General features: G+C 48.1%; 1 protein-coding gene across 1 annotated transcript in view; it reads left to right on the plus strand.

Moving 5' to 3' along the window:
- LOC117208381 (probable serine/threonine-protein kinase yakA) overlaps nucleotides 1-25,223 on the plus strand; it is a 56,141-nt gene that overhangs the window by 18,437 nt on the left and 12,481 nt on the right. Inside the window, exons 3-7 of the mRNA XM_033449553.1 lie at nucleotides 7,624-7,691; nucleotides 9,625-9,842; nucleotides 12,591-12,892; nucleotides 14,544-14,685; nucleotides 17,712-17,781. Coding sequence (XP_033305444.1) covers nucleotides 7,624-7,691; nucleotides 9,625-9,842; nucleotides 12,591-12,892; nucleotides 14,544-14,685; nucleotides 17,712-17,781 — 800 coding nt within the window. The remainder of the gene's footprint in view (nucleotides 1-7,623; nucleotides 7,692-9,624; nucleotides 9,843-12,590; nucleotides 12,893-14,543; nucleotides 14,686-17,711; nucleotides 17,782-25,223) is intronic.

Here is a 25,223-nt window from a genome sequence, read left to right on the forward strand (position 1 = left end):
ATCGTCGTACGTTTCGAGGCCAAGCTGCTAGCACAGTCGGTGTCCCTATCCATCCAATTAGAACCGCTACGAATTTTCAGCGTTTCGTTATTTTTCTGCCGGAACGTTCTTACGAAAGATTCTTTTACGAAAGTGGTTACATCATTCTCCAAGATGTCTTGTTCCACAGCATCCGTTCTAACCATAACGTAATATCTATTACGATCGATTGGCACTCGCGTACCACCTTCTTGCCTTCTTTCCAACCCTACGCGCTACGTTGACGAACGCGGTTAAGAAAGAAGTTTCTAGTCGCGAAATGCCATCGAATCGGATTCGTTGCTTCGTCGAAACTTGGCGAGGAAAGCTCGGCGATACGCGTTCGCTCGTTCTCTTCTCCATCGGATACATCGGTTAGAAAAAAAACTCGCTACCCACCGGGCTGTCGTATTTGCGAGGAAATCGGGCGTGAAACGAGTCTGGTAATAAGCAGCTGGGAGGATCTTGGGTAGAGGCAGAGGATTCGGTAGAGCGTCCACGCAACGAAGGCGGAGAACCGCGACACCGAGCGTGGCTCGGCGCATCGAAGGAGATCGTCGGTTCGTCCTCTGGCTGCAACGAGACAGTTTTTCCGGAAGCTGGTTTGATCGCGCGCGAAAAAGGGAAACGAAACGGAGGGAAAGGGTATTCGAAGAACAGTGGAAATGGGTACTCGCGATGGTGCGCGCGCGGACCATCGAGCGAACGAAACGTGGAGCGAGCGAGCGAGCGAGCTGGCGAGCGAGTAAGCGGACGAGAAAGATAGCGAGAAAGAGAGAAGGGCAGGAGGAGAGAGCGAAAGAGCAGTGGTTTTTCGTTATCGACATTTTCCAGGACGCATGAAGGTGTGCGTGAGCGTACGTGCGTGAGCTCCTCTCGTTGCCCCCTTTAACGGTGAGCATGTGCGAGCTGGCGACCGTGTCTGTGCGTAGTGTAGGTGTCTCTGGCGGTGTATGCGCGAAAATTTGTATGGGTATGCGTATACGTGTCAGCGGGCATACGGGCAGTGTATGTGTGTAGAGTTTTCTGGAGGTTTCCCCTAGCAACGAGCAGCAGCACCAGCACCAGCACCAGCCACAGCCCGGCTTAGGGGTAGCTACGAACCCCGCGCGAGACCTCGCCTCTTTCCCTCTTTTCCGCTCCTTTTTTCCATCTTCCCCTTGCTTTTTCCTTCTTCCTCGATTTTTTCCACCGAAGCTCTCGCGTTCGCGTTCGATCGTCTCGTCGATGGATCGAAAGGAAGAGGCTCGGATGACCTTCCTCGGGGAACGCTCGCGCCTTCTCCTTTGCTCGAACCGCAAGGAACGTTTTCCGATCGTCGTCGCGTTCGTCGATGTTCGCGGGAGATGTGTTTCCGATACAGAACAAAGGAGAAAAGACGAAACGACGAGGATGGATCGGTGGTATGCGCACCGCCGATCGCCGTCACGAAGAACAAGGTTGTTTTTTTAGCGGTAAGAGCGAGTTCTGTTTCGCAACGTTCGTCGTCGGAAGCTGGAAAAGAAGCTGCGACCTCGGCAGGGAACGACGCGTACCTCGATCAAACAATCGTGTCGAGTAAAAGCACCGACGATGCCGACTTTCGACAGAATCTCCGTTTTCCGCTTCGATTCGATGAATCGCTCCAGACACCGTTGACACGGTAGCCTGGCTTTCTTTCCAAAGATCAAACGGAAAGTCGTGCTGGAAACTGCGATTCCGTGGTTGATCGACGGACAGCGACGAAACGATCGGCTACGAGAGAACGGACGAATCTCGTTCGATCGTTCGCAATCGTTTCCTTGTAACACGGAAGAACGTTCTCGACCAACGGTTCGAAGCTTTCCCTACGAAAGAGGAGGGAGCGAAGCGAACAGAGACGGAGACGAGAGGAGAGATAGAGAGAGAGAGAGAGAGAGCGAATGCGAGAGAGGCGGAGAGGGTTTGAGAGAGGGCGAGGGAGGAGCAGAAGTGGAGAGAGGGGTCGAGAGGGAGGGAGGGAGGGAGGGAGAGAGGGAGGAAGAGAGACGGATAGAATCTCTCCATTCCCTTGCCTGCCTCCCTCGTCTCACCCCCCCTCGTTCACTGCCCTAGTCGTTTCCAGCAAGTACTTCTATGTACCAACCATCTCCTACACGCTACCCTTATATACCTTGTATATTTACCTTAGTGGCATATACGCGCACCTATATGCATGTACATCGGGGCCCGCGATACATAGGTCCGAGCGCCACATAAAAAGTACATAGACCACCGGTAGGTATAGCTCTGGCTGAAAATTATTCCGAGTATTTTCGAATTAGCGTGCAAAAACGAGCAACGTTGCACGGGGGAAAAAAAAAAGGCCGACTACGAAACGTAGTTTTCACCGATGTACCGACCCCGCTCGTTCGTTTCTTGAACGCGCTTCAACGACCAAATTCCTCCACGAACCGTGTCCGTCTTCTTTCCCTCTCTTTCTTTCTTCTTCCCTTCCTTCCCCTCTTTCGTCTTCGTTTACCATTTTTCTAGTCAAGCTTCACGAGCAAGCCGTGCATATCGAAGCACGGAGTGGTCCGCGCGCGTTTTCGCGTTCGCCGATCTCGATTCGCGAATGCCGTCACCGCCTCGGTCCGTGATCGCTCGGTACGAAGCTACGGCACGAGCAACAACACGAGAAACATGCCGCATTGCCCGTGACTGTACTACGTTTTCCGTCGGCGCCATTCTTTCGCCGCGTTACGTAGACGGTAGATGTAAATACAGGCGACGACGACTGCGATGCGCGCAACCCGACATTCTTTTCTCCTCCGAGAGCCGAGAGTCACCTTTGCAACGCCTACACGCGCGTCTTCGTCTCTCCGTATTGTCTGGACGACGGAGAGACGAGAGTTTAAGGCCGATGATGCCAGCCAGCGGTGGACGACGCGAAAGTGCGAAGATAACGATGGCCGCGCGCTATTAACGAACGGCCAACCGGAACGCAGAACGCAGCTGCAACTTTGCACGCTCGGAGAAACGGCGCAAAGTAATTCCAAGCTTTTTCTTCGCGCCGAGGTAACGGCGCTGCGTGGCGGAGGAAAAAAAATTGGAAAGAGACGAGCTTGCTGCCACGGTTCTCCTCAAATGCATCCGAACGATCGTTTGCCAGTGCGCGTTGCACCGTGAATACTCGACGCGTCGCGTCGATAACACTACGAACGAGTACGAGTGCATCCCATGGTCTTCGTACCTACCTACCTACCTACCTACCTACCTACCCACCTACCTACCTACCTACCTACCTACCTACCTAGCTACCTAGCTACAGCCCTACGAAGCCACTTTTATCGCGGCTTTCTTTTTCCCTTTCCTTTCAAAGCTTTTCTTCCCCTCCATCTCTCTCTCTATCTCTCTCTCTCTATCTATCTATCTATCTCTGTCTCTCTTTCTCTCGCTGACACACGCACACCAAACTATCGTCTCTGCGTGAAAATGAATTTCTAAGGATATACACGAGAGTAACGCGATACACGATCTTTCTTATCGACGTTTGCTCGCCGATTCGAGTTAACCTTGCCAACTTTGTCAACGCTGACTACGGAATATCGATGAAACGGTGATCGTTTTCGATATATACGAGGTTTGTCGTAACTAGCCAAAAACACGCGGCGTGGGTGTTCGCGAGAAAAGAAAGCAAAACGATATCCTTTCGTTCGTTTCGATCGTTACGAGGTCTGTTTGTCGCTGAGGAAATGGCATGTCAGGTTGCACAGAGGAGAGAGAACCACGGAGCTACGTTCGCTCATTGCCACGTAATATTATATGATTTTATTTGTAAACACGAAACTTTCCACTACTGTTGTCCTGTTTCGTTGAAACGTCCTAACGACACGGAGAGGAACGCGTGCAGCGAAAGACGAGAAATTCGCTTGTACAAAGTCCGCTTGCTCGACGAGATTTTATTTAACGTTACCGACCGATCAGATCAACCTGCGCTGCTACGCGAACGAAAACCCATAAACAGGGAGAATCGGTGGAACGTTCGTTGGTTCGCCAAAGCGTACGTACACAGCGAATCGCACGCTACGTAGAAATGTTCCAATTTCTCCGTATCCTTTAAGTAAAATTATGTTGCGAGTATTTCGAGCGTGAATACACCGATTATATCGCTTGCACCTACTATAAGTAGCTTGACGTACGACGTCTAAAAGTAACTTTGTCGAATCTCGAATAACGACACTCGATAAAATAAGTGTGTTTCTTCGAACGTGACGGTCGTGCGTTTCTTTCGCGACGATTACAAAAGCGAGCGTGACGGGCGATTACGCGGCGTTGTGGCAAAAAATAAACTTAGTTCCGGCTTTTCGAGCGTTTTCGTTCGATCGTAAACTCTACCCACTCCAAGATCCATACCCGCTCGAGATACTTTACGTAACTCTTTCGTCCTGACGAGTTTTTCTTTCGCGGCATCGTTCTGTCTTCGACAGTCGTGCAAACGTTTCTCTCCTTGCAACCGTATCGACAGAAAAGTACCGCTTCGCCTCCACGTTCCAGCGATACCGCGACGCGTTTTACGTCCCTACCACGTGACGCGACAGCAAGAGGGTTACGCGGATGGATCGACGTTCGATCGAGTTTCCGGACAACGATTCCAGAAGGTTCCTCTCGCGTCGCAGTCGTATCGACGCTTATCGACGAGAGCTGATTTATCGTCGGCGAAAATTCTGACAAACTGTTTTACCTGCGCTACTTCGTATCGTTCGTTCGTTATTAACAGACTCGACCCTACGTAATAGTCGGCCGTACTACAAATCGAACTTGAGAGAGAATTTTCAAGTTTTCATTCAACTAGTATTTACGTCGAGGCGGAAACGTACCGATGATTATGGCATTTAAGTTCGAATTATTACGGATATCGATGTCTCTAACCGCATATTACGTTCTGTTTTACCTACCTACGTACTTAAATAATACACGTACGTATATCAAAGTAAAATACGGATAGTAAAACACATTAGCGTCTGTGTCTTTTAAGCAGATAACTCAAGTGTATTCTATCGATAAGGTCGCGAGTTATAATGCTTCTAATTATTAATCTATCACGAATTTGCATACTTTACACTAATTTAAATATCGTTACCACGAGTCCACCAAGATATAACGTACGAACCTACCAATTTATATTAAGTTGTTCGAAAAGTGTCTTTCTTTTACAGAAACGTCTTTTACAACGATGCATCTTTACACAAACGTGAAACCTAACCTGTCCAACGTTGTGATCTTCATTTTGATAGAACAAAATCGACCATACGTAATTCGAGAAAATAATATAATGTGCATCCATTATTTCCTTATAAAACGTAAGAAACTTTTCCGACGACCTGATAGTAATAAAGGTAAATTCAAATTCTGCAAACTTTCGTTTACGCTATAATTTTGAAGCTGCTGTTGCAGAAGAAATCGAAGCGTTCGTAGCGAATCTCGCAAATATTAGAAAGCTCAGGCCGGACAACGTACTCGCAAATATTGACTTCGTATTTTGCCCCCTTTGTTAGCAGCTTCGACAAACGTATCGGGGGGGGGGGTCTATAATTTTCGATTTTAACGGAAACAACGAACCTGTCCGCATTATGTTGCGCCGTACAAACCGTACAAACCGGATTGTTTGTATTTAGTCTCGAACGTAATATTTGTAACACGGGCCGAGTGCCCATTACGCACGGCATAGTGCGGTGTATCGCGAACGCACGGAACCGCGTATCCGCTAAATGGAAGGCCTTCTCCTCTCTACATGTACATTCGTATCTACTCGAATGCTCGTTGACGTCCGCTGACTTTCTCCGCTTTTCAGATTCCCTTCCACGCGGTAAAACGAATCGATGACTTCAAATTCCAGTTGCACGCTCGTGCTCGTATTTCTGTTTATATTTTTGCTATCTTCGCTCTACGAGTACCGCCCTACGTACGAATCTTTTCTTCTTCGACGCGTCCTATCGAATACCAAATACCAAATAAACACGACTCGACTACGATTAACGGCGTCTACGTGAATTTTCGATTCTACACGACCGTGGAATTTATCGATCGAGGAACGACCCGTTTAACGAGCCTTCGATTCGTCATCGGCCAGAAATCTGTTTGCCTTACAAAGTCTGAAATCCACGCAGTCTGATGGCTATAAATATTGGCGTAAAGCTGATCGGCGCGTGTTCCATCGCCACGTGGCTGAACAAAGACCGAAAGAGTGGAAGAACGAGAGCGAGAATGGCGAAATTCTGCGGACGTGAAACTACTTAATCGATCCAACGACACAGCTGATCGTAATGGTTTCACTTGCCGAGAAGTTTGTACAGCCGTTCGGAACACGTAATCTCCGCGCGACTCTCGCGATTCGAATCTTCCGCAATTGCGGCTCCGGGATACGCGACGATTTCCACTCACGTTCGTAAAGTGCGCGTTTATCAACGAGGGCCGAGAGACGACGTCGCACGTTTGTAATTCGCGCAAAACGATTTCGATGTATGGCGTGCACCTTTGGCGTAGCATGATGCTAATAGGACCTCGTAATTAGTCGAAAGCTAGCTAGATGGATGGAGATCGAGAAAAGCAGAGAGAAAGAGAAAGAGAGAGAGAAAGAGAGTGAGAAAGAGAAAGAGGGAGGGGAGGGAAGGTAGCGAGGATGATAGGGGAGGAAACGAAAGGGGTAGATAACAGAGAGAACAATCGTAACTGGCGGTTGATTATACGGAGCATAATCAATTAAATGTGGTGCACGCGGGCTTATGCGGTGTAACGACGCTGCACCGATTACGATTTTCCGCTAATTCTCACCTCTGTTACTTTTCTTCTCCGCGTGCTTTTTCTGCCCCCGTAGATATTAACATTACCGGTATTTAATTGCCTTTTAGGAAACGCGCTCGGACCCTTGGGAGAAACAGCAAGTTTCTTCGATTTAACGTGGCTCGAGGAAACGCTCGAACACTCGTCGGCATCTTTTACGAACACGCTGTACGAAAGTTTCGAAATTTTATTAGCATTGTAACGACACCCAACTGTAGTAACTAAATATTCGTTAGATTAATACGTTTAAGATGGTTAAGCGGTAAATATTTTGTAACTGGCGCGTAATAATTCTGCATAAGCGCGACAGTCGTGCCTCGTTAAAGTTCTAATGAAATTTCAAGATGTTTCGTGCGATACACGCGTTACACGCACGCCAGTTTTCTATGACGAGCCACTGTGCGTGAAAATCTTTGGTCACCCGGAAGGAAAAATCGCGAATGAATATCGCTGGAAGAATTGGATGCCGATTTTTGGCTAAAACGATGCATAAATAATGCTAAGCGCGCGCTCCAGTATCCTTGGACGAATAAAACGAAAAGTGTTTCAAAATAGGTTAAAATTACCTGTTGCTGGTCGGTACACAAAGGCATTTCCTCCAACTTCATTTCTGTAAAGGAAAGAAAAAGGGAAAATAGTTTAACGATTTATAGACTTTGAGCGAAGACCGCCTAATTTTAAAGTACAATTGCCATCACGAATTGCGTGGCTATTTTCGTATAAAACGGACGATAAAAACGTTTTAATACAATTACTATCGATACAGTTTCGTTTGTTAATATAATTGAATGTAACGTAATATAGTTTCGTTGGTCGATTTTGCAGATCGTATCCGTCGCCTGTGCAAAATGGTGGACCGAACGGCACCCCGATGAATTGCGCTGGTTCTCAAGGTAAGAAAAATTCCAACAACAAAGCGAGAAATTGAAATCGAATTGGTACGCGTGTTACAATAGTCGAACAAGAAGAGAATACGCGCGCGTTCCGAAAGTTCACAGGCAAATTGTACATTTTGGAGATTGGAACGGTATTTCGCAATAAAGGAAGAACGTCGCTGATTAATCAGTGCAGCGAAAAATTCGGGAAAACGTTCTACATATTAAATTAGCGTTGTATTAAATTTATTGGCGGAGTTCTCTTTTAAAGATTGGCCCGGCGCGGCGCATCGGATACGCTCGCAACCTCTATAGTGTGCGAACAATTTCCAACTATCAAACGTCGGCGATGTATAAAAGCAACGACTCCGATATTTCAGAGGAAAGTTTCAAGCTACGTTGAAAAAATTACCCCCCTCGTGACAATTCAATATTGCACGATTACGCGGACAAAGGTATAACGAATCAAATATCGTTTTAATTTTGTATATTGTATCTTGCAAATATGACTACGCACACAAGCCGAAACGTAGGTGATTCATGCGTTTGGCATGCCACAAAAACGCCCGCTTAATCGCGTACGTTCATTTTCAAATTCAACATATACCGTTGCTCGTATTTTCAACGGGGAATTTCGGCGGAAAAAGATTTTTTCGAAAGATAAGCGTAAAATCGTCAAATCAGCCGATAAATATCAGCTCCTAACATTTCCTTCGATATTCGCGTTTTTTCCTTTAATTTTCCACCTTACTCGATCGAATTGTTCGAGAACGTCGCGTCCTCATTACGAATTTCCGTCGGATAACGACACGTTCCAGCGAACGCTGTTCTTAGTCGCGCGTTACGCACGAACAAGAAAAGAAAAACAATGAAAAATTCATTAATAAAACACGTTTGTTCGGTGAGTTCTATCTCGTTCGCCGATAACCTCTCGTACGGCTCATAGTTCTCGTTCTTGTTTGTCGTGGCGTTTAGAAAACTTATTCGAGATTATTCCAGATACTCTGCAAGCGCGTGAAAGTTAAAGCTTGAGAAAACCTAATCGCGGAGCAATCTTTTTTTAACCGTTGCTCTGAATTTTCGCGACAGCAGCATCGTAAAAACCGAGCGAAATTTTGAGTAAGCGATTCGACGATATCGACAGTGTAAACACATGGTGGAGGTTGAAGAACGCGTAAAAAACTGTTTGAGAAGAATCGAAATTTGATGGAAATTGTCGACTAGCGAAGGTATCGCCGATGATGAACATTTTTTCCCGGGTCCGTTGAACGTTTGCACGCGTCGTTGAGCAACTTTCGGCCGCGTTCTCCGTTTCGAAATCCTCGAATTAATAGAGTGATCGAACTTACTGTCGTATCGTTGGTATTAAAAAATCTGAACGAAGGTTAACGAGACGCGACCGTGAAACGTACAGGCGGCGAGATCGCGAAGATTCGTGCGAGGAAGGATGCGGATTTCGAGGCTGGAGTTTGGAACGGCGTGCAACGACATTTTATTCGAACCGGCGAGATACGGTTCCGCATTTGCGGAAAGTTGAGTCGCGACGTAAAAATATACCTGCAGCGATAAGCTGGTGGAAAAATAACGCCACGTTTTTCCGTCCAGATCGATATTAAAAATATTCGAAAGTAGCGGGAAAACGTGGGAGCGAGAAGGACGGGGGAAAAAGGCGCTGCGAGAGAATCAAACTCGTTCGAAAAAGGAGCCCGAGCCTCTTCTATTCGCCATGATTCTCGATCTTCCGTGTTCTTTCTCGAACACGATATTTTCTTTCCTATCGGCAAGATAAACGAAAAAAGACGGAAAAGCGAAGCTACGAGAAACCGCGAAAGATTCGAGTGCGAAGATCGAGGAGGATCGAAAAGTAGATTCGAAATTGCTAAGTTGCTAACGATCAAGGCGAGAAGAGATTGAACCGACGTCGGTGGGTGCGATGTCTTTTTCTGTGCAGGGGTGATGGTAAAGCAGGAAGCGAGGGATGACGGTTACGAGACAAGTCCGGACCTCGAGATGAGGAGCACCGGTGGTGACAGCAGTCAGCAGTACCACACGCCACTGACACCGCACACACCGCACACACCACACACGCCGCACACACCCCTCACGCCGATATCGGCGACAGCGCATCAACCCCAGCAACCTGGCTCGACCGCTTCCACCCTCGGACAGGTGAGTTTTTTTCCTATTTCTCTCCAGAGGAAGGTACACCCGCGAAACCTCGTTCGAATCCAGTTTCCACACCTCCTCCCTTTCTATCTTCCTTTCTCTTCTGCCAAGCTTCCTAACAAATCTGTAGCCAACATTCGCTTGTTTCCATTCGACCACCAAGTTTCCATCGAAAATTTCATTCCTACTAATCGCGTGAAACGTGAAAATTATATTTATCGGACGGAAGAGTATTTTTAGCTACCCAACGAACCACCATCGAGTATACTCGAGAGGATATCTCGCTTAATCGATCGCGGTGCTACGCGAACGTATAATTCCGTGCGATATAAACAATGTTCTTCTAAGCTTTGCAAGTAGTTTCTCGCATTTCTCGCTGGTAAGCTTCGCCGAGTCGATTTTTCGTGTAAACGCGATATCGTGCAATCGAAATTAGACGAAAGGCGGACAAAGAAAAACGAACAACGGACGAGAGCGTAAAGAGCAAAGGTGACGTGGCATGAATCGCGCGAAACGATAATATTAAACGATGCGCTGTTGATCGACACGCGCGAGTTTCCGGAAGTGGACGATTGCGCAAGGAAAAGTTCTTAGGTCTGTTTAGAAAGTGAATCAACGACCGACAGAGACGCTCGTTGCGAACGATCGTATCGATCGGATCTAGTGGCCGTTCGATGAAAATTACGAGCAATAAATTAAGACGAGAGCGCAGCGGCGATCGGCAGATCGAGTTTCCGCGATGATACGCCAAATGGCCGATTCGCGTTTCCACGTTAGTTTTACGGCTGGCTTATGCAACGAGGTTTGTCGTTGACACGTAACAATGTGAGTTATGCGAATGGGTCTGGTCCATCGCATTCTTCGCAACCTATTTTTTCGGCACAAGGTCGATCCAACTAAACATTTGGCACACGTACATATCCAAGGCGAGGTAAAGGTGAGAGAATTTACATATCGGGGAAAAGTTTCGTGGATAAAAAGCCTTGTACGGTGAACTGCGTCTTTGAATTATCGACACAAGTTTGCGATCCAATTCGTTTCATTCGACCTAACGATAGGCCAGTGTTTTATCCGAATTGCGCTGCTCGACTTGAATTCTCGCGTTAAACGGCCCTCTTTCGCGCGAGCAATTAATGAAAAATGATAAACGTGCTCGATCGGATGTAAAAGGCTGTTGGTTTCTTATGTCTAGTTCACACTGATCGCAACTATTGGCAAATAAACGCAGCAAAACGTGCGTACACTGGAACTCGCGAATAGCGTTTCTGTTATGTACCGTACGCCGATCAGTTCATCTGCTCGCGAAAATGTACAAGATATCAGCGAACAGTGTTCGATACTACCATATTTCACCAATATGTTTGTAAATATCTTAGATTTGGAAGTTTCGCGATGTTTATTAGATAACATATTTATGGTTCTTACAGTTTCACTGAGTTTCAGTGCATTCTTGATAGATTTTCAGATAGAATTTTAAGCCTGTCCCGAGGACATTCAAGCTGAACGTACACGAAACAAAGCGCAGCGTGCTATTAGAAATTCGACCAGAATAAATAGCACGCGAGGAAACGGTAATCAGATGACAAACTGGTATGGCGAACCATTGGCGAACGATGGCAAGCGATGCGTCGCGATAGTCGCCAACTGCTCGTCAACAACGATATGAACTCGGCGTTAGCCTTCTCGCTTAATTTTTAAACGCAAATCGTACACACCGAGTGCTCTCATGTCGCACCAAGATAACCTAAGATCGAGGCTAAGAAGTCGAAAGATAATCGGTCGCGGCGACCAAGCGGACACTGATAAAAAATATCCCTTGCTTTTGTGCTCTGCACTCAGCACTGTTCGTTCGAAGATTGCAACCAATAGCTATAGATAATCGTGTCACTGTCGCGTCGGTTAGTTATCTCCTCGTGAAATTTACATCGATGATCGATTGCTGCCTGCTCTCGTCCGGTTGCTGCCTTTTCGTAAGAACCGATTCGTTAACCCTAATTTTCTTCGATTTAAGCGGTCAGTATTCCTTTTCTCCTTTTGTTTCTTTTTTAGATTCGAGATTTCTCTTTTTAGTGGGATTGCTTCTTAGCCATGTAATGATATATATCTTTTTGTAGTTCTGAATCTTACGTTGCTAATGACATGCAGTACACGCATGGTAGAAAGTGGAGAAACGTTTTTTTCAATACAATTTGAACGAATACGAAAACGCGACTGCACAGTGGCAGAAGAATACGTCGAAGACGGTTAATTAGCTGCGCCTGTGTCTCACAACATCGGCACGGCCGTTAAAGCGGTTAAGATCGCGCGAAGCTACTACGAAAATACGTTGAAACGCGAAGATTCACGGGCATCGAGAAAATGATGAGAACACGAATGAAGACGTGTGGACGCGAATTGACGTGTAGCGAGTAATTACGAACGATAATCTGTTTGACAATTTTGAAACACTATTGCGCGACTAGTACGTGTATATTTTACGATCGTACGTGATCACGATACCGTGTGCGTTCGCTCTCTGCCTGTCGTTCAAACGTTATTTTCCCAACGACGCATAAAAAACCCACTGCAAATTCGCCATCGCTGTTGTCACGATGGCAAAAAGTTGTAACAAGTTAGTCGGATGTTGATCGCACGGAATCGCCGTGATTAGTTATGGTCTGTTGATTTTTTCTAAAGGAACAAGGAGAGCAAGGAAAAAAAGAAGGAAAAAACAGAAAAATTAGTTTTGCTAAAAGAGAATGTGATTCGTAGGTGGCGATCAAGTGCGAGACTCCGGTGGATCCGTACTCGTTCGTCGACGAGGAAATGTCGATGGGCGGCATCAGAACGGCGAGCAGTCCAGTTGGCAATCCGGAAAACATGACGTGTCCAGCTGGAGGCCAAGGAGTCCTCTCTACACCTACGTCGACGCCGCCTGGATCGCTATCCGGACCGCAACATCTTCAGATGAACCTCGGCGTAATGAACGGCAGCGTGAATCCCCAGTTGGCGGCGCAACAGCCGAAGAAACGCGGCCGCAAGAGAAAATCCGAGATGATTCTCACACCCGAAGAGTAAGAACGCATACGAGATTTTCAATATCTTTTTCTCGTTTTCTTAGACGTTTTGTTTCCTTCTTTTTTTCATTTCTTGCCACTATTACTACGAGATCTACAATTTCATAATTACAGTTCTTCCGCGATATATTTAATATCGGGACCTTCTTGCGCGATAACCTGCCAATTAAAAATTGTAGAGTTCAACTTCTCCTTTATGATTCCGTAATTTTACATTCGATTCGTTGTCGAAGATGTTACGGTTAAACAATTTGCGAATATGGATAATTTCATTCGTTCTAAAATGTTGTTAATAATAGTAACGAAGATACAATCACGGCAATTTCTTAATATTCCGTTTAAAAGAATTGAAATGTATGAAATAGATGGTAAAGACGTCAGAGTATCTTTCCTTGCTTCTGTAGCACGTTGACTGCCACGCGTGTTTTCACTGAAATCTCCGTCAGGCCACGCGTGCCACAGTACCAAGCGTTCTCTTGCTGGATACTGCCATCGATATTTTAGTAATGCGAGTAAATGATTTTCTTAATGAACCATTTTCGTATTACTTTTATAACGATTCGATAGTTTTATTATTTCCTGTAGAATATCTTTTCAAATACCTTCGCAAGTAGTCAAATAAGCGTAACACGGATACGGGTGACGCGGCCCTACCGAAAACTTTGCTGTCACCCGAATACGGGTGTCGTGGCAGTCAACGTGATAGAAATGGAGAAATACGGCTTACATTTGTTACGAACCGTTCAACAGTTTAGCGAATCTAGCGAAGCTAGCGAAGAGGAGAAAAATTCGCGCGTGAACCGCGTTTCATTCGAAGATAAGCTAACGAGATAATTCGAATCGGTCGTATATTCGCGAAATAATTTTGGCAAGTACACCGCGTGCGATTAGTGTTCGTGGTCGACGGGTACAGTTCATTCTAAATAATAATTTGCGGCGAGGTCAATAGACGTGGATCGATGCGACCAGACTCGATTATAGCTGTTCGCTCCATGCGAACTTTGCTTCCACCGTAAACGAACTTCTTCAACGTAAATAACGCGCTCGCGATCGAAGGAATCGACCGGTCGCGAGCATGGTATTCTTCTCTCCCCTACGAAAGCTCATTATATTCCCGATAGTTACGATACACCTTTAAAAAGTTGTCTCCAATAGAGAGCAAGATTGTTTGATTTGTTGCAAGAATATTCGTCCCGTTTCCCTCTAATTCGAATTAGAAAAGCTTCAAATCCGATTTTTCCGCACAACCGAGTTAGCAAGGTGGCTGAGTCGTTGTAATTTTTATACGTGCAATTACATATTCCATTTATAAGCCCATAATTAGTCTACATCTTTGCTGTACTATTGTATTACCGTGTTCATCGTGAGAAGAAAAGTCTGTCTCGAAAAACTTGACCGAGGAAGATGGCTTATTCGCTCGGATTGCCATATTCTCCTATTTAAAAGTCACCTATTCTTTCACGCGTCGTTTCGTTTCTATTAAGAACGAATCACGTCGTGGGTGTTTCCATTCGCGAACAACTGGCCTAACCGAAACGAATTATTTCATTATTTGTCAACTTAGAGTCGCACAATTATAGAAATTCGTTGATGAAGGAACGACCCATCTAACAGGTTGATACAACGATACGATGTAAATTTGATTTAGGGCGGAATTAGCCGAGGCGAAGAAACGAGCAAAGACGTACAAGGAGAGAAAGAAGCACGACAGATTCGACGGTATGCCGGAAGAGGAAGTGAGCAAACGCGTTCTTCCAGATCATCTTACCAACAACCTGGACATTATTATAGTAAGTTGACGAATGTTATTCGTCGTGACAACTATATGTATATATATGTCGGAGATGAAAGAACATCGGGATTTCCCGTCCGGAATGTTGGGAAAAACCCCAATACCCTGGTCCAGATTTTTACTATAGCTACACTTAAGTAATAAAAATAAGAAATAGTTCTAATGTTCCAATCTGGCTTTATGACGATGGGTTCGGGTTCAAGGTGACATAGCGGGTCACTAGATGTCACGGGAATGTATGGAATGATTATATGACTCTCTTTAGAAACAAAGATTGACCCGAGAAGTGGGGACGGGAATATATAAGGGCAGTTTCATTTGGATTACGGGTTAGTTAGTCGTTGGACGAATCGCTGATTGAGTTATCGAGAAAGTTACCCGAATCGTGTATTACGTTGATACTTGTCATCCCGTGGACCGTGGATTCGTTATCGAACCTGAATTCGTTGTCACCATCATCTCGACCATCCTATTACATAAACAATAAACATTAGCTACATCCGCGACGGTGAAGTAAGTAAAGGTTCATCGAACGCCCCAAAATTCCAACCCTACTCCGACATATACATACATATACAATAGAAAAAGTTGGACGTGGAGGCGCGATCGAGGACGATGATGCATCGTCAGTTTGGGTCGTATAGTTCCGGAAGGAAGTCGTCGCGCGATCCTGTCCCGTCGTTTTTCGCGAAGCAAGAAGGATTAATCGGATTATCCGTCGGCATAACGGGCGTCTGGTTAGCAGGAAAATCCATCTCGAAGGTAGCGAGACGGTAGGAACAAGTAACGACGACAAATAGCCGTTTGTAGCGCGTTCGTCAGGTGTCGTAATCGCTTTAATGGTCCATACCCAATTCGGTTATCACGCTCGACGTTGGTAACGAGCGCGTTCACCACCTTCCTATCGCGGGCCGTTTCATCGAGCACCGTGTCGATCGAAAATCGTTCTATTTCCAATCGGCAGGACACGACGCAACGGGACACGCGTTTGCGATTTTCCATCGGTTTGTGAAACTCTCTCGTCACGACCTTGACTCGCGCGTCTCGCCAATCGTCCGATATCCGTCTATTTATACGCTGGATCGCGATTCACTCGAGTTCTCGATCAGTTCGAGAGAACATAAGATTTCTGTAATCGCGTCACGAGAACGACGCAAGGATTCCTGGCGATCGCGCCTCTAGAAGCGAAACAAGCTGAAACGACAGGGTAAGAGAAAGATGTAAAGGGTGAAGGAAGGAAGGGGAAGGAAGAGAGAGGGAGAGAGAGAAAGAGAGAGAGTCAGTTAGCGGCTGGTTCATATTCATATATTACGCGGAACGAGTAGTCAGCGCGGTCGATCATCCGTCAAACGGTGTAAACGCTTTAACGGGCCGTGGGCAATTCGGTTATTACGGGCGTCGTTGTAATCGAACGCAACGGGACACCGGTGTCGGCCGGCCTTCGTCGAGGCTCTCTACCCCTGGATCCCCGATTCGAAGCCCCCTACCCTCACGGCGGCCTGCCCCTCTGCCTCTCTATGCTCTACCTATCGAATCCCCCGGCCCCCTAACCCAGACCTGCTCCGATCTCATCGACGCGCGTTGTTTTCAATCGGCGACAATTCCACACCCTACCCTGGCTTCCAACCCCCGTCATTTTATCCTCGTTTATCCCGGCCGAAGCGCCATTCGACGCCGACCGACCGGCTAACGCATTGGCGTTAACGCGCTAATGCGATACGTACTTTATGTACGGAGGGAGAGAACTCAACCACCCGTACGCAACAAACGATATAACGCGATTTCGACCAAAAGTTCCACGACCCCTCACGCGACTCACTCTTTCCTCTGTCTCTCTCTCTCTCTCTCTCTCCTCCTTCTCCACTTTTACTCGATCTCTTCTTGACTTTTAATTCTTTTCAAAAAAAAAAAAAAACAACTTTTTCCTGCTCGCTATTTTTTTATCCTTATTTTTTATTACTGTCCCTCTCGAGAAAAATAACACGTACTTGGTCGACGCCCGAGGCTTCGGTTACTCTGACCGAGAAAAGTGTAAAAAGTTACGATCGGTGTCTATCGTTGGTGAACAACGAACGGAAAGACAACAAGCGTTGTCGCGTATAATAATCGGGACGGATATCGGTGATCAGTGGCTACCGCGATAAAGTCGTTGGCAGAGAATAAACGAAAAGCGGGAAGAAACGCGAGGACGAACGTGTCCAACAGCGTCCCTGTCACGTATCCTTGGACTTTGTCGTTATTAATTGTTCAACCGACGGAGCGAAGAGCGAAGATAATGTGGTTGCGCAACAGGTACTACCACACCTGTCTCTACCGCGTTGCATAATCGCGGCTAAGAACGATGTATGTGAAATCCGTGTACGCGTGTTTCGCGCCGGGAAAGGAATTGACCGTACGAAACAGCGAACGCCAACGTGTTCAGCAGGATCGTTATCTTCCACGTTCGTCACGTTCTCCTCGCGAGAACCTTTCGACCGAGGACGAAAATTACGCGTGGCCCGGCAACTAGCGGCTTAGCCGATGCTACTTTCGCCGCGTTTTCGGCAGAGAAACGATCGATCGATGGTCGGAACGTCCAAGCTAACGGCGTACAAAGTTTCTCGCTAGCAAGAGAGATTTCGACGCGACGAAAGGCGTGGAGGCGGGAAACATCGAGAAACGAGGACGAGTCGCTTCGAACGACGTCCGCCGAACAAACCTGCCAAGACAATAATCCCATCGTCGGGTACGGAAACTAGTTGGAAATAAGCCTACCGCGTAATGATCTGTGGGAGATTGAAGCAGCGCGCCTTCGTAACGAGTATTTCGAGCGGGAATAAATCGACGAACAGCCGATAAACCTAAATTAAGCGTATTGCCATGATTTCCGCGTGGTTATCGCCGTTCGCGGACGAACGTGGAAGAAGGTTCGCGATCCGCTTACGACCAACAACGAGATCGGTGACCACGATCGCCAGGATCTCCATGCTCCTCGACCCGAGAGTCTATCCGGCTTGAAGTTAATGGGATCGATTTTTGTCACAGATTGGAATCAACCCGGGACTGTTCGCCGCTTACAAGGGCCACCACTACGCCGGACCGGGAAACCATTTCTGTGAGTTGAACTCTCGATCTCTGTCTTCTTACCGTAAAACCTATTGTTCCACTACTCTCGACAACATCTGCGGAACACACGAGCGTACCACGTTCCCTGGAGAGCGGCAAGAAAAGATGTATCGCGAATGCTTTCTCGATTTTGGTCGCGATTACGCGTAACGTGGCCTTCGTTCTCAACGACGCGGCGTTGCGTCGCGTTAAGAGAAATCGCGCAAGATCCGCGAACGCGATTAACAGTAACGAGAAGCGGCTCGTTGGAACGCAAATTACCCAAGCCGGTTGGCGCGTAATGCTCATCGAAAAACTCGGTCGTTCCCCCTATTTTCCTTGCCTTGATGCGTGCTCGGCGCGATCGACCGAACAACGATCACCGGTTATTTTTAACGCGGCTTCTAACCAAGCGGGGAACGACGACTCTCGACAACGCAAACGCGTAGCCAAGCAACCGTCTTGTCGCTGCTTGATTCGTTGCTTCGCTCGTTTAACGTCTCTGCTCGCCGCCTACGCTTCGCTGATCTCGCTGAGAAGCGGCATCGTCCACAAGTCGCTTTTCTTTTTTTCTCCGTTTTAAACGAAACGGCTATTCCACCAAGCATCCATAGGCTTCCTCGATCCGGCGATCATTCGACTCGCACCATCGGCCTTTTTAACTCTCGCGCAGCCTGGATCAGTCGTTGCCGCCACAGTTTCCAATACTTTGTTTCACGGCGATAAACCGAATAACCGATTAACGTGGCTTTTTACGTCTACGCGACACGACGATACTTACGCGAAGAATGGAACTCGTTTCGTACAGTCAGAGATACACGTCGTACACGCCGCGTCTAATCGCGTGAAATAGAAAATCGGCGTAAAATTGTCCACTCCTCGAGATCGTAGATTCCGGAAAGAGAATGTCGCAAGAAAGATGATCGTGCGAGAGAGATCGCGCGTAAACGCAGTGTGCGATAATAAAATACGTAATTACCAGTTAGAAAGTAAGGAACGCGAACACGCGTAATTCGGTCGTTCGAGGGTTAAAGGCCCTTTATACGGTACGATTGAAATCGATCTCGATGGGGAAAATGATCTCTGGAAGTTGGTGGCGAGTCTCTGGCTGTGTTTTCGCGGCGCGTAATGGAAAGAACGGCGGAAGGAGGATTCTTGGACGAAACGTAGGCCCGCGCTCGATCGACCTTCAAACGATCTCGCGCGCTCACCGACTAAGCTATGTGTGCCTATTAGACAGCGCGCACGCACGCACGCGTGTCCATTTTACGGCCGTGTATATGCGGTGCTCGTAGTGGCCCCGTACATAGGGTAGAAATACAAAGTACATACATGCATATAACTGTGCACATAGAGGTGCGCGGACGCGCACTCACGTTCTTCCACCACACATAGGTGGTATATACAGGGTGAAGTTAGGTGTACGCTGCTGGATTTTCCAGGGTTTTCCCGGGGTTGCGGTAGAGCAGTGGATCGGGTGGAGGGTGGTGGCGTGCAGGAGGGTGTGGAGGTGGGATACGAAGCGGGTTGAAGCGGACTGCGAAGAGCAGTAAAGGGGTGAGGGAGGATGGTTGTAGTGGAGGGAGGAACTATAATGAGTGGTGCGCGTGAGGGAGAGCAGGATAAAAAGGGGGTGAGAGGAGGAGGTGACTCGGGGAGGGACCGTGAGAGGAGGACGAGGTGGAGGAGAGAAGAAGGAGGCGGAGGAGGCGGAAGCAGGGTAGTACGGGGTAAAAAGGTTGGAAGCTGTGTGGCAAGGTGAGGCGAGGCGAGGTGCGGGACGGGGAGGAGGCGAGGGTTGGATGGCATGGGATGGCATGGAATGGGATGGAATGGGAGGTGGGGGGCGTTTGCCAGCAATGGAGAGCAGAACAGAGAGGGAGGCGTGGGCCGCATGGGGGGATGGGTGGATCGAGAACGACGGGTCAATTTAAGCCCCGAAGGGAGGGAGAAACGGACCGGGCCTAAAGGCAGTAAACCCCGAAAAATTCAGCGCGGTTCAGGCGGTTCGATCGCTCGAAAGCGAACGCGGTCCCAGTGATCGAGGCTCGCGCGCGTCCAACTCGCAGTGCCGTTCCGTTCGCTTTCGTTGCGCCGCGTTGCGCGTGAGAATACGCGTGGCCGCTGCGAAAGTCTCGCGCCGCGAGGTGTTTGTGCCGTAACTGCCGCGCCTGCAACGTCGTCGAAACGCGGCCGCGCGATAATCGACGACGCTCGCGCGTTAATTATCGTTGGCGCGCGTCTTTCTCAACCTCCGGAGTGTAACACGCCGCGCGACAAAAGACGCGGACCCCTGTGTGCCTGCCGCCGCGTTCGATCGATCGAGGTACGTTCATCGCTGGCTCGACGCTCCATCGATCTCACACCGGTCTTGATCGCTGCGAATTCACTCGACAATCGGTAAATACCTAGTCACCCGGAACGTTTCGTCCGTCGTTCGGCGAGGAAAGAAGGCCGACGATCGTTTACGTTTTGTTTCTTTCGCGTTCCACGTTTCTCGCGATACTTCAACGATCGTTCCGAGCTAACGGAAAAAAGTGAACTCCTCCTTGACAATTTTTTTCTTTACATCGCGGCTGCCAAACGGTGTTACTCCACGACAAAAATCTAATCCGCGCCAGTATTCCGTAATACGTAGGCGTTTTAATTTCGTTGATTCTTTCGTGGCACGAGAAGGAACGAGAGAGGGCGTGGAGACGGCGATCCGATCTGGAAAAGTTCATATCCGTGCGACGTTTCCAGCAACACGGACATTTCGCAAATTGTTCAAACTCCTCGGATATCCTAGAAAAATTGTGCGAAGCGATAGTCGATGTACGGGCTCCGTTTCCTCTGAAAATCGTCGCAAGATGCGACGATCGGGGAAACGATGTTTGCACGCGAAAAAAGTTTAGTCGACGGAACGATGAAGCGACAGGATGACAAGGCGAGAAAGGATGGTCGTGGGATAGAATCGCGCAACCCGATGGGGAATGAGAGTCGGCCGGTCGGTGACCCAATTCGGGCGGCGGGCTTTTTCCAACGGCGCGAAAGTTGAACGTGACCGGGGAAACTTTTCGTGGTCGTGGCAATCGAGTTGTCGCGCCTCTCTCATCCGAGAAGGAGACGACGGTAGCGCGTTCCTTCACCCTCGCGCCTCCTCGGACCTCTGTCGCCGCAATCGCAACTACCCCCGATTCGGCTCGTCCCAACGATCCGTTTCAACTTTGTCGCGCCACCCCGTGACCCGGCGCCGTTTATCGGCTAACCGAGAATCCAACTTTTCATTGTCGCGTCTTACGCCTTCATATATTTTTCTTCCTTACATTCGAAAGTGCGTTAAACTTTGAACAGATCGAGAATCGGACAAGAGACGTCTGCGTAATCTGGGTTTCTCGCGAGCTCGCAACAGACTCGCCTATCGTACGTACAACGTACTTTCGTATCTTTCTGCTCGAGAGACAAGAGGCTACACCTTTTCTAGGTTTAAGGATACGGGAAAGAGAGAAAAAAAATGAAAGAAAGAAGAGCGAATGAGCAAAAGCAGTAGTAGAAAAAAACGTAAAGTGTAAAGTAAATTATCGTCGAACTCGGAGTTGGCTCGATCGACGACGATGACCGATTTTCGTCTTTGCGGTTTCGTCGGTGTTACAAAGTAGAAAGTAAGTCTAGACTCTGACGTTCGTTAACTTGAAAACTAGAGTTCCGACTTTCTGCTCGAGATTACGTCCTACATCCTTTGGTCGTCCAACGTGCTTGAGAATACTCGAGCCAAGTTTTCGCCGGCGAAACTTTTTCTTCGAGGGACTGTCTCGAAAAGATCGCGATCTTCTTCTATCGATCATCGTCGGCCACGAGCAGGAAATAATAACCATTGACTGGCAGCCTTGAAGTGGACGTGGCCAACGTTGTTTTCATTTACGGCGACTTCAAACGCCTTGCTTTTTTTATTTCCCTTTGTTCCCCTTTGTCGCAAGCTAGACGATCGAATACAAGGTTTTTCGTACATCGATGACAGGAATCTGCGTGCTTGAGTTGCGGAAAAATTTGACGAACTCCGCGCAATTTCTCTCGGCGAGCACCGAGCGCGAAAATATATCAGGAACAGAAGAAAAACGAAAGAGACGAAAGAAGAAGTATGTATTCAGCGTCGAAGAGTATCGTAGCAGTGACCTGCGAAAAGATTGGGGAAGCCGGCTAAATGCGTGAGTGGGACAGGGATGCAAGCTTGACGGTTGTCGATGTTGGTGGAAGTGGGAAAGGAGGTGGCGGAGGTTAGGGTTGGTAGTGGTGGGAACTATAATGAGTGGCGGCTGTGTCGGGCGAAGGGAAGAGGACGAGGATGAGGGCGGTGTGCTCGAGGGTGTGGGTAAGAGTGAGGGTGAGGGTGAGGATGAGGGTGAGGGTGAAGCGGAGCGAGAATGAGCCAGGAGAGCGTGAGGGTACGAGGCAGAGAGAGAGAGAGAACGTGAGAGAGAACGAGAGAGAGAGAGAGAGAGACGGAGAAGAGCTCGGATTGGAAAGGGGGCAGGGAGGAGGGATGGAAGAGAGGAGGGGAACAGGGAGGAGGAAGTAAAGAGGGAAAGAGGGAAAGAGAGGGAGGATAGATAGGGTAAAACGAGATGGGCGAAGGGTACAGGTGGTGAGGGGTTGGTTGGCCGGTGAGTGTGGGAAAGCGTGTAGCCTCTGCCTCCTCCCTTTTCCACCCACCGGCCACCCTTCTGCCAGCTTGCTGCTCGGTCCAAAGGGGCGGCAGGAGGGGCCGGAGGGGCAGGAAAAAGGGAACTAGAGCTGGCCGAGGGGGGCGGAGGGCGGGGGGCACCAGGGAAGGGGTTGTCGCACGCCTATCCGCTCGATAGCAGCTTTCAGTCCGTGCACGTTTACTACCCCCTAGAATTTTGTGCCCTATCTTTTCGAGACTCCCTGGTCGAAAAGATTCGTTTCTATTCTTCGTACCCGGTACGCCTTCGCCCGATACAAGATTCGCGAGATTTCACCGCGGCGTCGCGATCGAAACACCCGCTCGATGGATAATTCGCCGATAGACGAAAGGCGCCGAACAGATTTCTCGTCTCCCTGCGACGTAGTCGCGATCCAATCGCGCCAAACGTTTTATCGGACGATTCTTTATGGTTCTACGAAAAACGAATAAACGACGAACAAACGTTTCTTTCGTTCGTTTCACGCCTCGAGCGCGCGCCTTCTCGCCAAATCTTCGAAAAACGATACGGATGGAATTCTTACGAGGATGTCGTTAAACGCGTCTATGGTTATACGTGCTTGTTCGCAAATTGTGGCAGTTGGATGGGTCCGCGCACCGAACGACGGAAAAGAGAGCATCGCGGTACACTCGACGCTTTTCCTAGGTCTCCGTGAACGGGTCTTCGTCCTGGAAAACCCTGAAAATTGATTTTCCAGGCGCGGTCTCCCGCGGTACCCACGCACAGGTCTGTTTCTCTCTCTCTCTCTCTCTCTCTCTCTCTTTCCCCCTTTCCCTCGGTTGCATCGATTTTCACCTGACTCTCCTCGCATCCCCTGCAGCGAACTCGAACCAGCCGTTCATTCAGAATCGGAGGAAAAGAACGAAAAATCTGGGTCAACGAAATTTCGAGAACGATAAGCGAACGGATAATGGGACGAATCGACGCTTATCACCGATGAGACGGTTCGATTTTTCGTTTCGTCGATCCGTCGTGTTTCTACCACGAACCTCTATTCTCCGGAGGAAAGAGCCGCTGTACGTTAAATTACGGGAGGCGCGAAACCTGTACTCTCTACTGGTTTGGTTTCGAGCGGGGTCGAAGCCGGCGACCGACGATACACCTCCACGGAAATATGGAAACGCGGGCACGGGCAGAAACGCGACGCCGAAGATCCTGTTGCTTTCGAACGTTTCCGAAAGTCGGGAAAACGAGTTAAGTCGGTCAAACGGGAGAAAACCGAAACTTTTTCGACTTTGAAAGTTTCGAGGACCCGAGATAAATTTACGGACGCCTCGGAAATCGGTAAACTCGAGTTTGCCCTCGTTCTAAGATTACGCACGGCAGATTCTTTTCCCACTTTGCCACCTCCGCCACCTTCTTTCTTCCGACCTAGCTAAATAGGATCGCGTGCTTCGAAAACGAAAGGTTCATGCAAAGATTCGATGTCGTTTCGGATGTTCGATACAATCGCGAGTAATATATCCAATGGAAAAAGCAAGGGGAAAAAAATGATAAAAGTTAAGGTAGGGTAAGGTGAGGCAAGGCAAAGTAAGGTAATGTAAGGTAAGATAAGGTAAAGTAAAGTAAGGTAAGGTAAGGTAAGGTAAGGTAAGGTAAGGTAAGGTAAGGAGAGGTAACGAGCGACGCGGAAAGGTCGAGGCAAGTCAAGTTGGGTTAGGTTAGCGGTGTGAACGAGAGGGAAGGGTCGCATTTCGCTTCGATAAAGTTTGTTCGATCGGTCGTTAGTCCTGTTCGAAGGGACCAACAGGCTTGCCGCGCTTGTCGTTCCTACGAGGCCACGTGTATAAATACAATGGCCACGGAAAACCGAGCCAAGAGATTTTCTAAAGCGAGGAAAACAGTGTTTCTCTCTGCTCTTTTTGTCTACTCGATTCTCTCTACGTTCAGCTTAGGAGAAAGCGAACGGACCAACGAACGGGTTCTGCTCGACGAAAAGCGCGCTGCAGCTACGACTACGGTTACGACTCGGCTACACGGCTATGGGCTACGGCAATGGCCACGGCAGACGAGCGTTTAACTTTGTTCCGAAGTTCTCCAAGGTCGTATGGTGCGGCTGTAGGTCGGTGGTGCAAGAGGTGGCGAGACCGGGAGGACAAGAGGGAGAGAATTTCCGAGGCCGCGTCATAAATCTCTATCTGCTGGCTGCTAGGGGTAAACGCTCGCGGGATATACTTCGGCGACGTCTGTAATTTCGCGCCATCAGACCTTTCTCTCGCTTACTCGTCTATTCAAGCTCCCGCCTTCCACTTCTATCATCTCTATTTCTTTTTTACTCCTCTCTTCCACCCACCCAGTAGTCGCTGTCCCCTCTCCTTCTTACGCGTATTTCTCGTTTAGTTTCATCGTTTTTCGACAGAATTTTATTACCCGATTCGCACGTTGATCGCCCGTGTTTGATAACAAGCATCGCAACATAATTATCAAACTTCTTATACGCGAGATCATAGAACGAGCGAGTTTCGCCCCTACGTGATCGCGGCTTTACGAATATTATCGTAAGTGACGATATATTACGTCGCTGATACGCGCCAACTGAGGTGTAAATTCATTGTAAAACGAGTATAAAAAATATGGTTGGCAGTTTCGGATATGTTATCCTCTCGCGCAATAATTCGGTAAATAATAATAATCGACGAGTTACAAGTTACAGGTTACAGACTTCTCTTCTATAGTTTCGCAGTTCTATATTACAGGGAATAATCAATCGTAAAATTGAATTCATTTTATTATCGAATTTATCGTTATAACC

This window comes from Bombus bifarius, unplaced genomic scaffold (genome assembly GCF_011952205.1).
Source record: "Bombus bifarius isolate JDL3187 unplaced genomic scaffold, Bbif_JDL3187 scf7180000008062, whole genome shotgun sequence".
Lineage (NCBI taxonomy): Eukaryota > Metazoa > Arthropoda > Insecta > Hymenoptera > Apidae > Bombus > Bombus bifarius.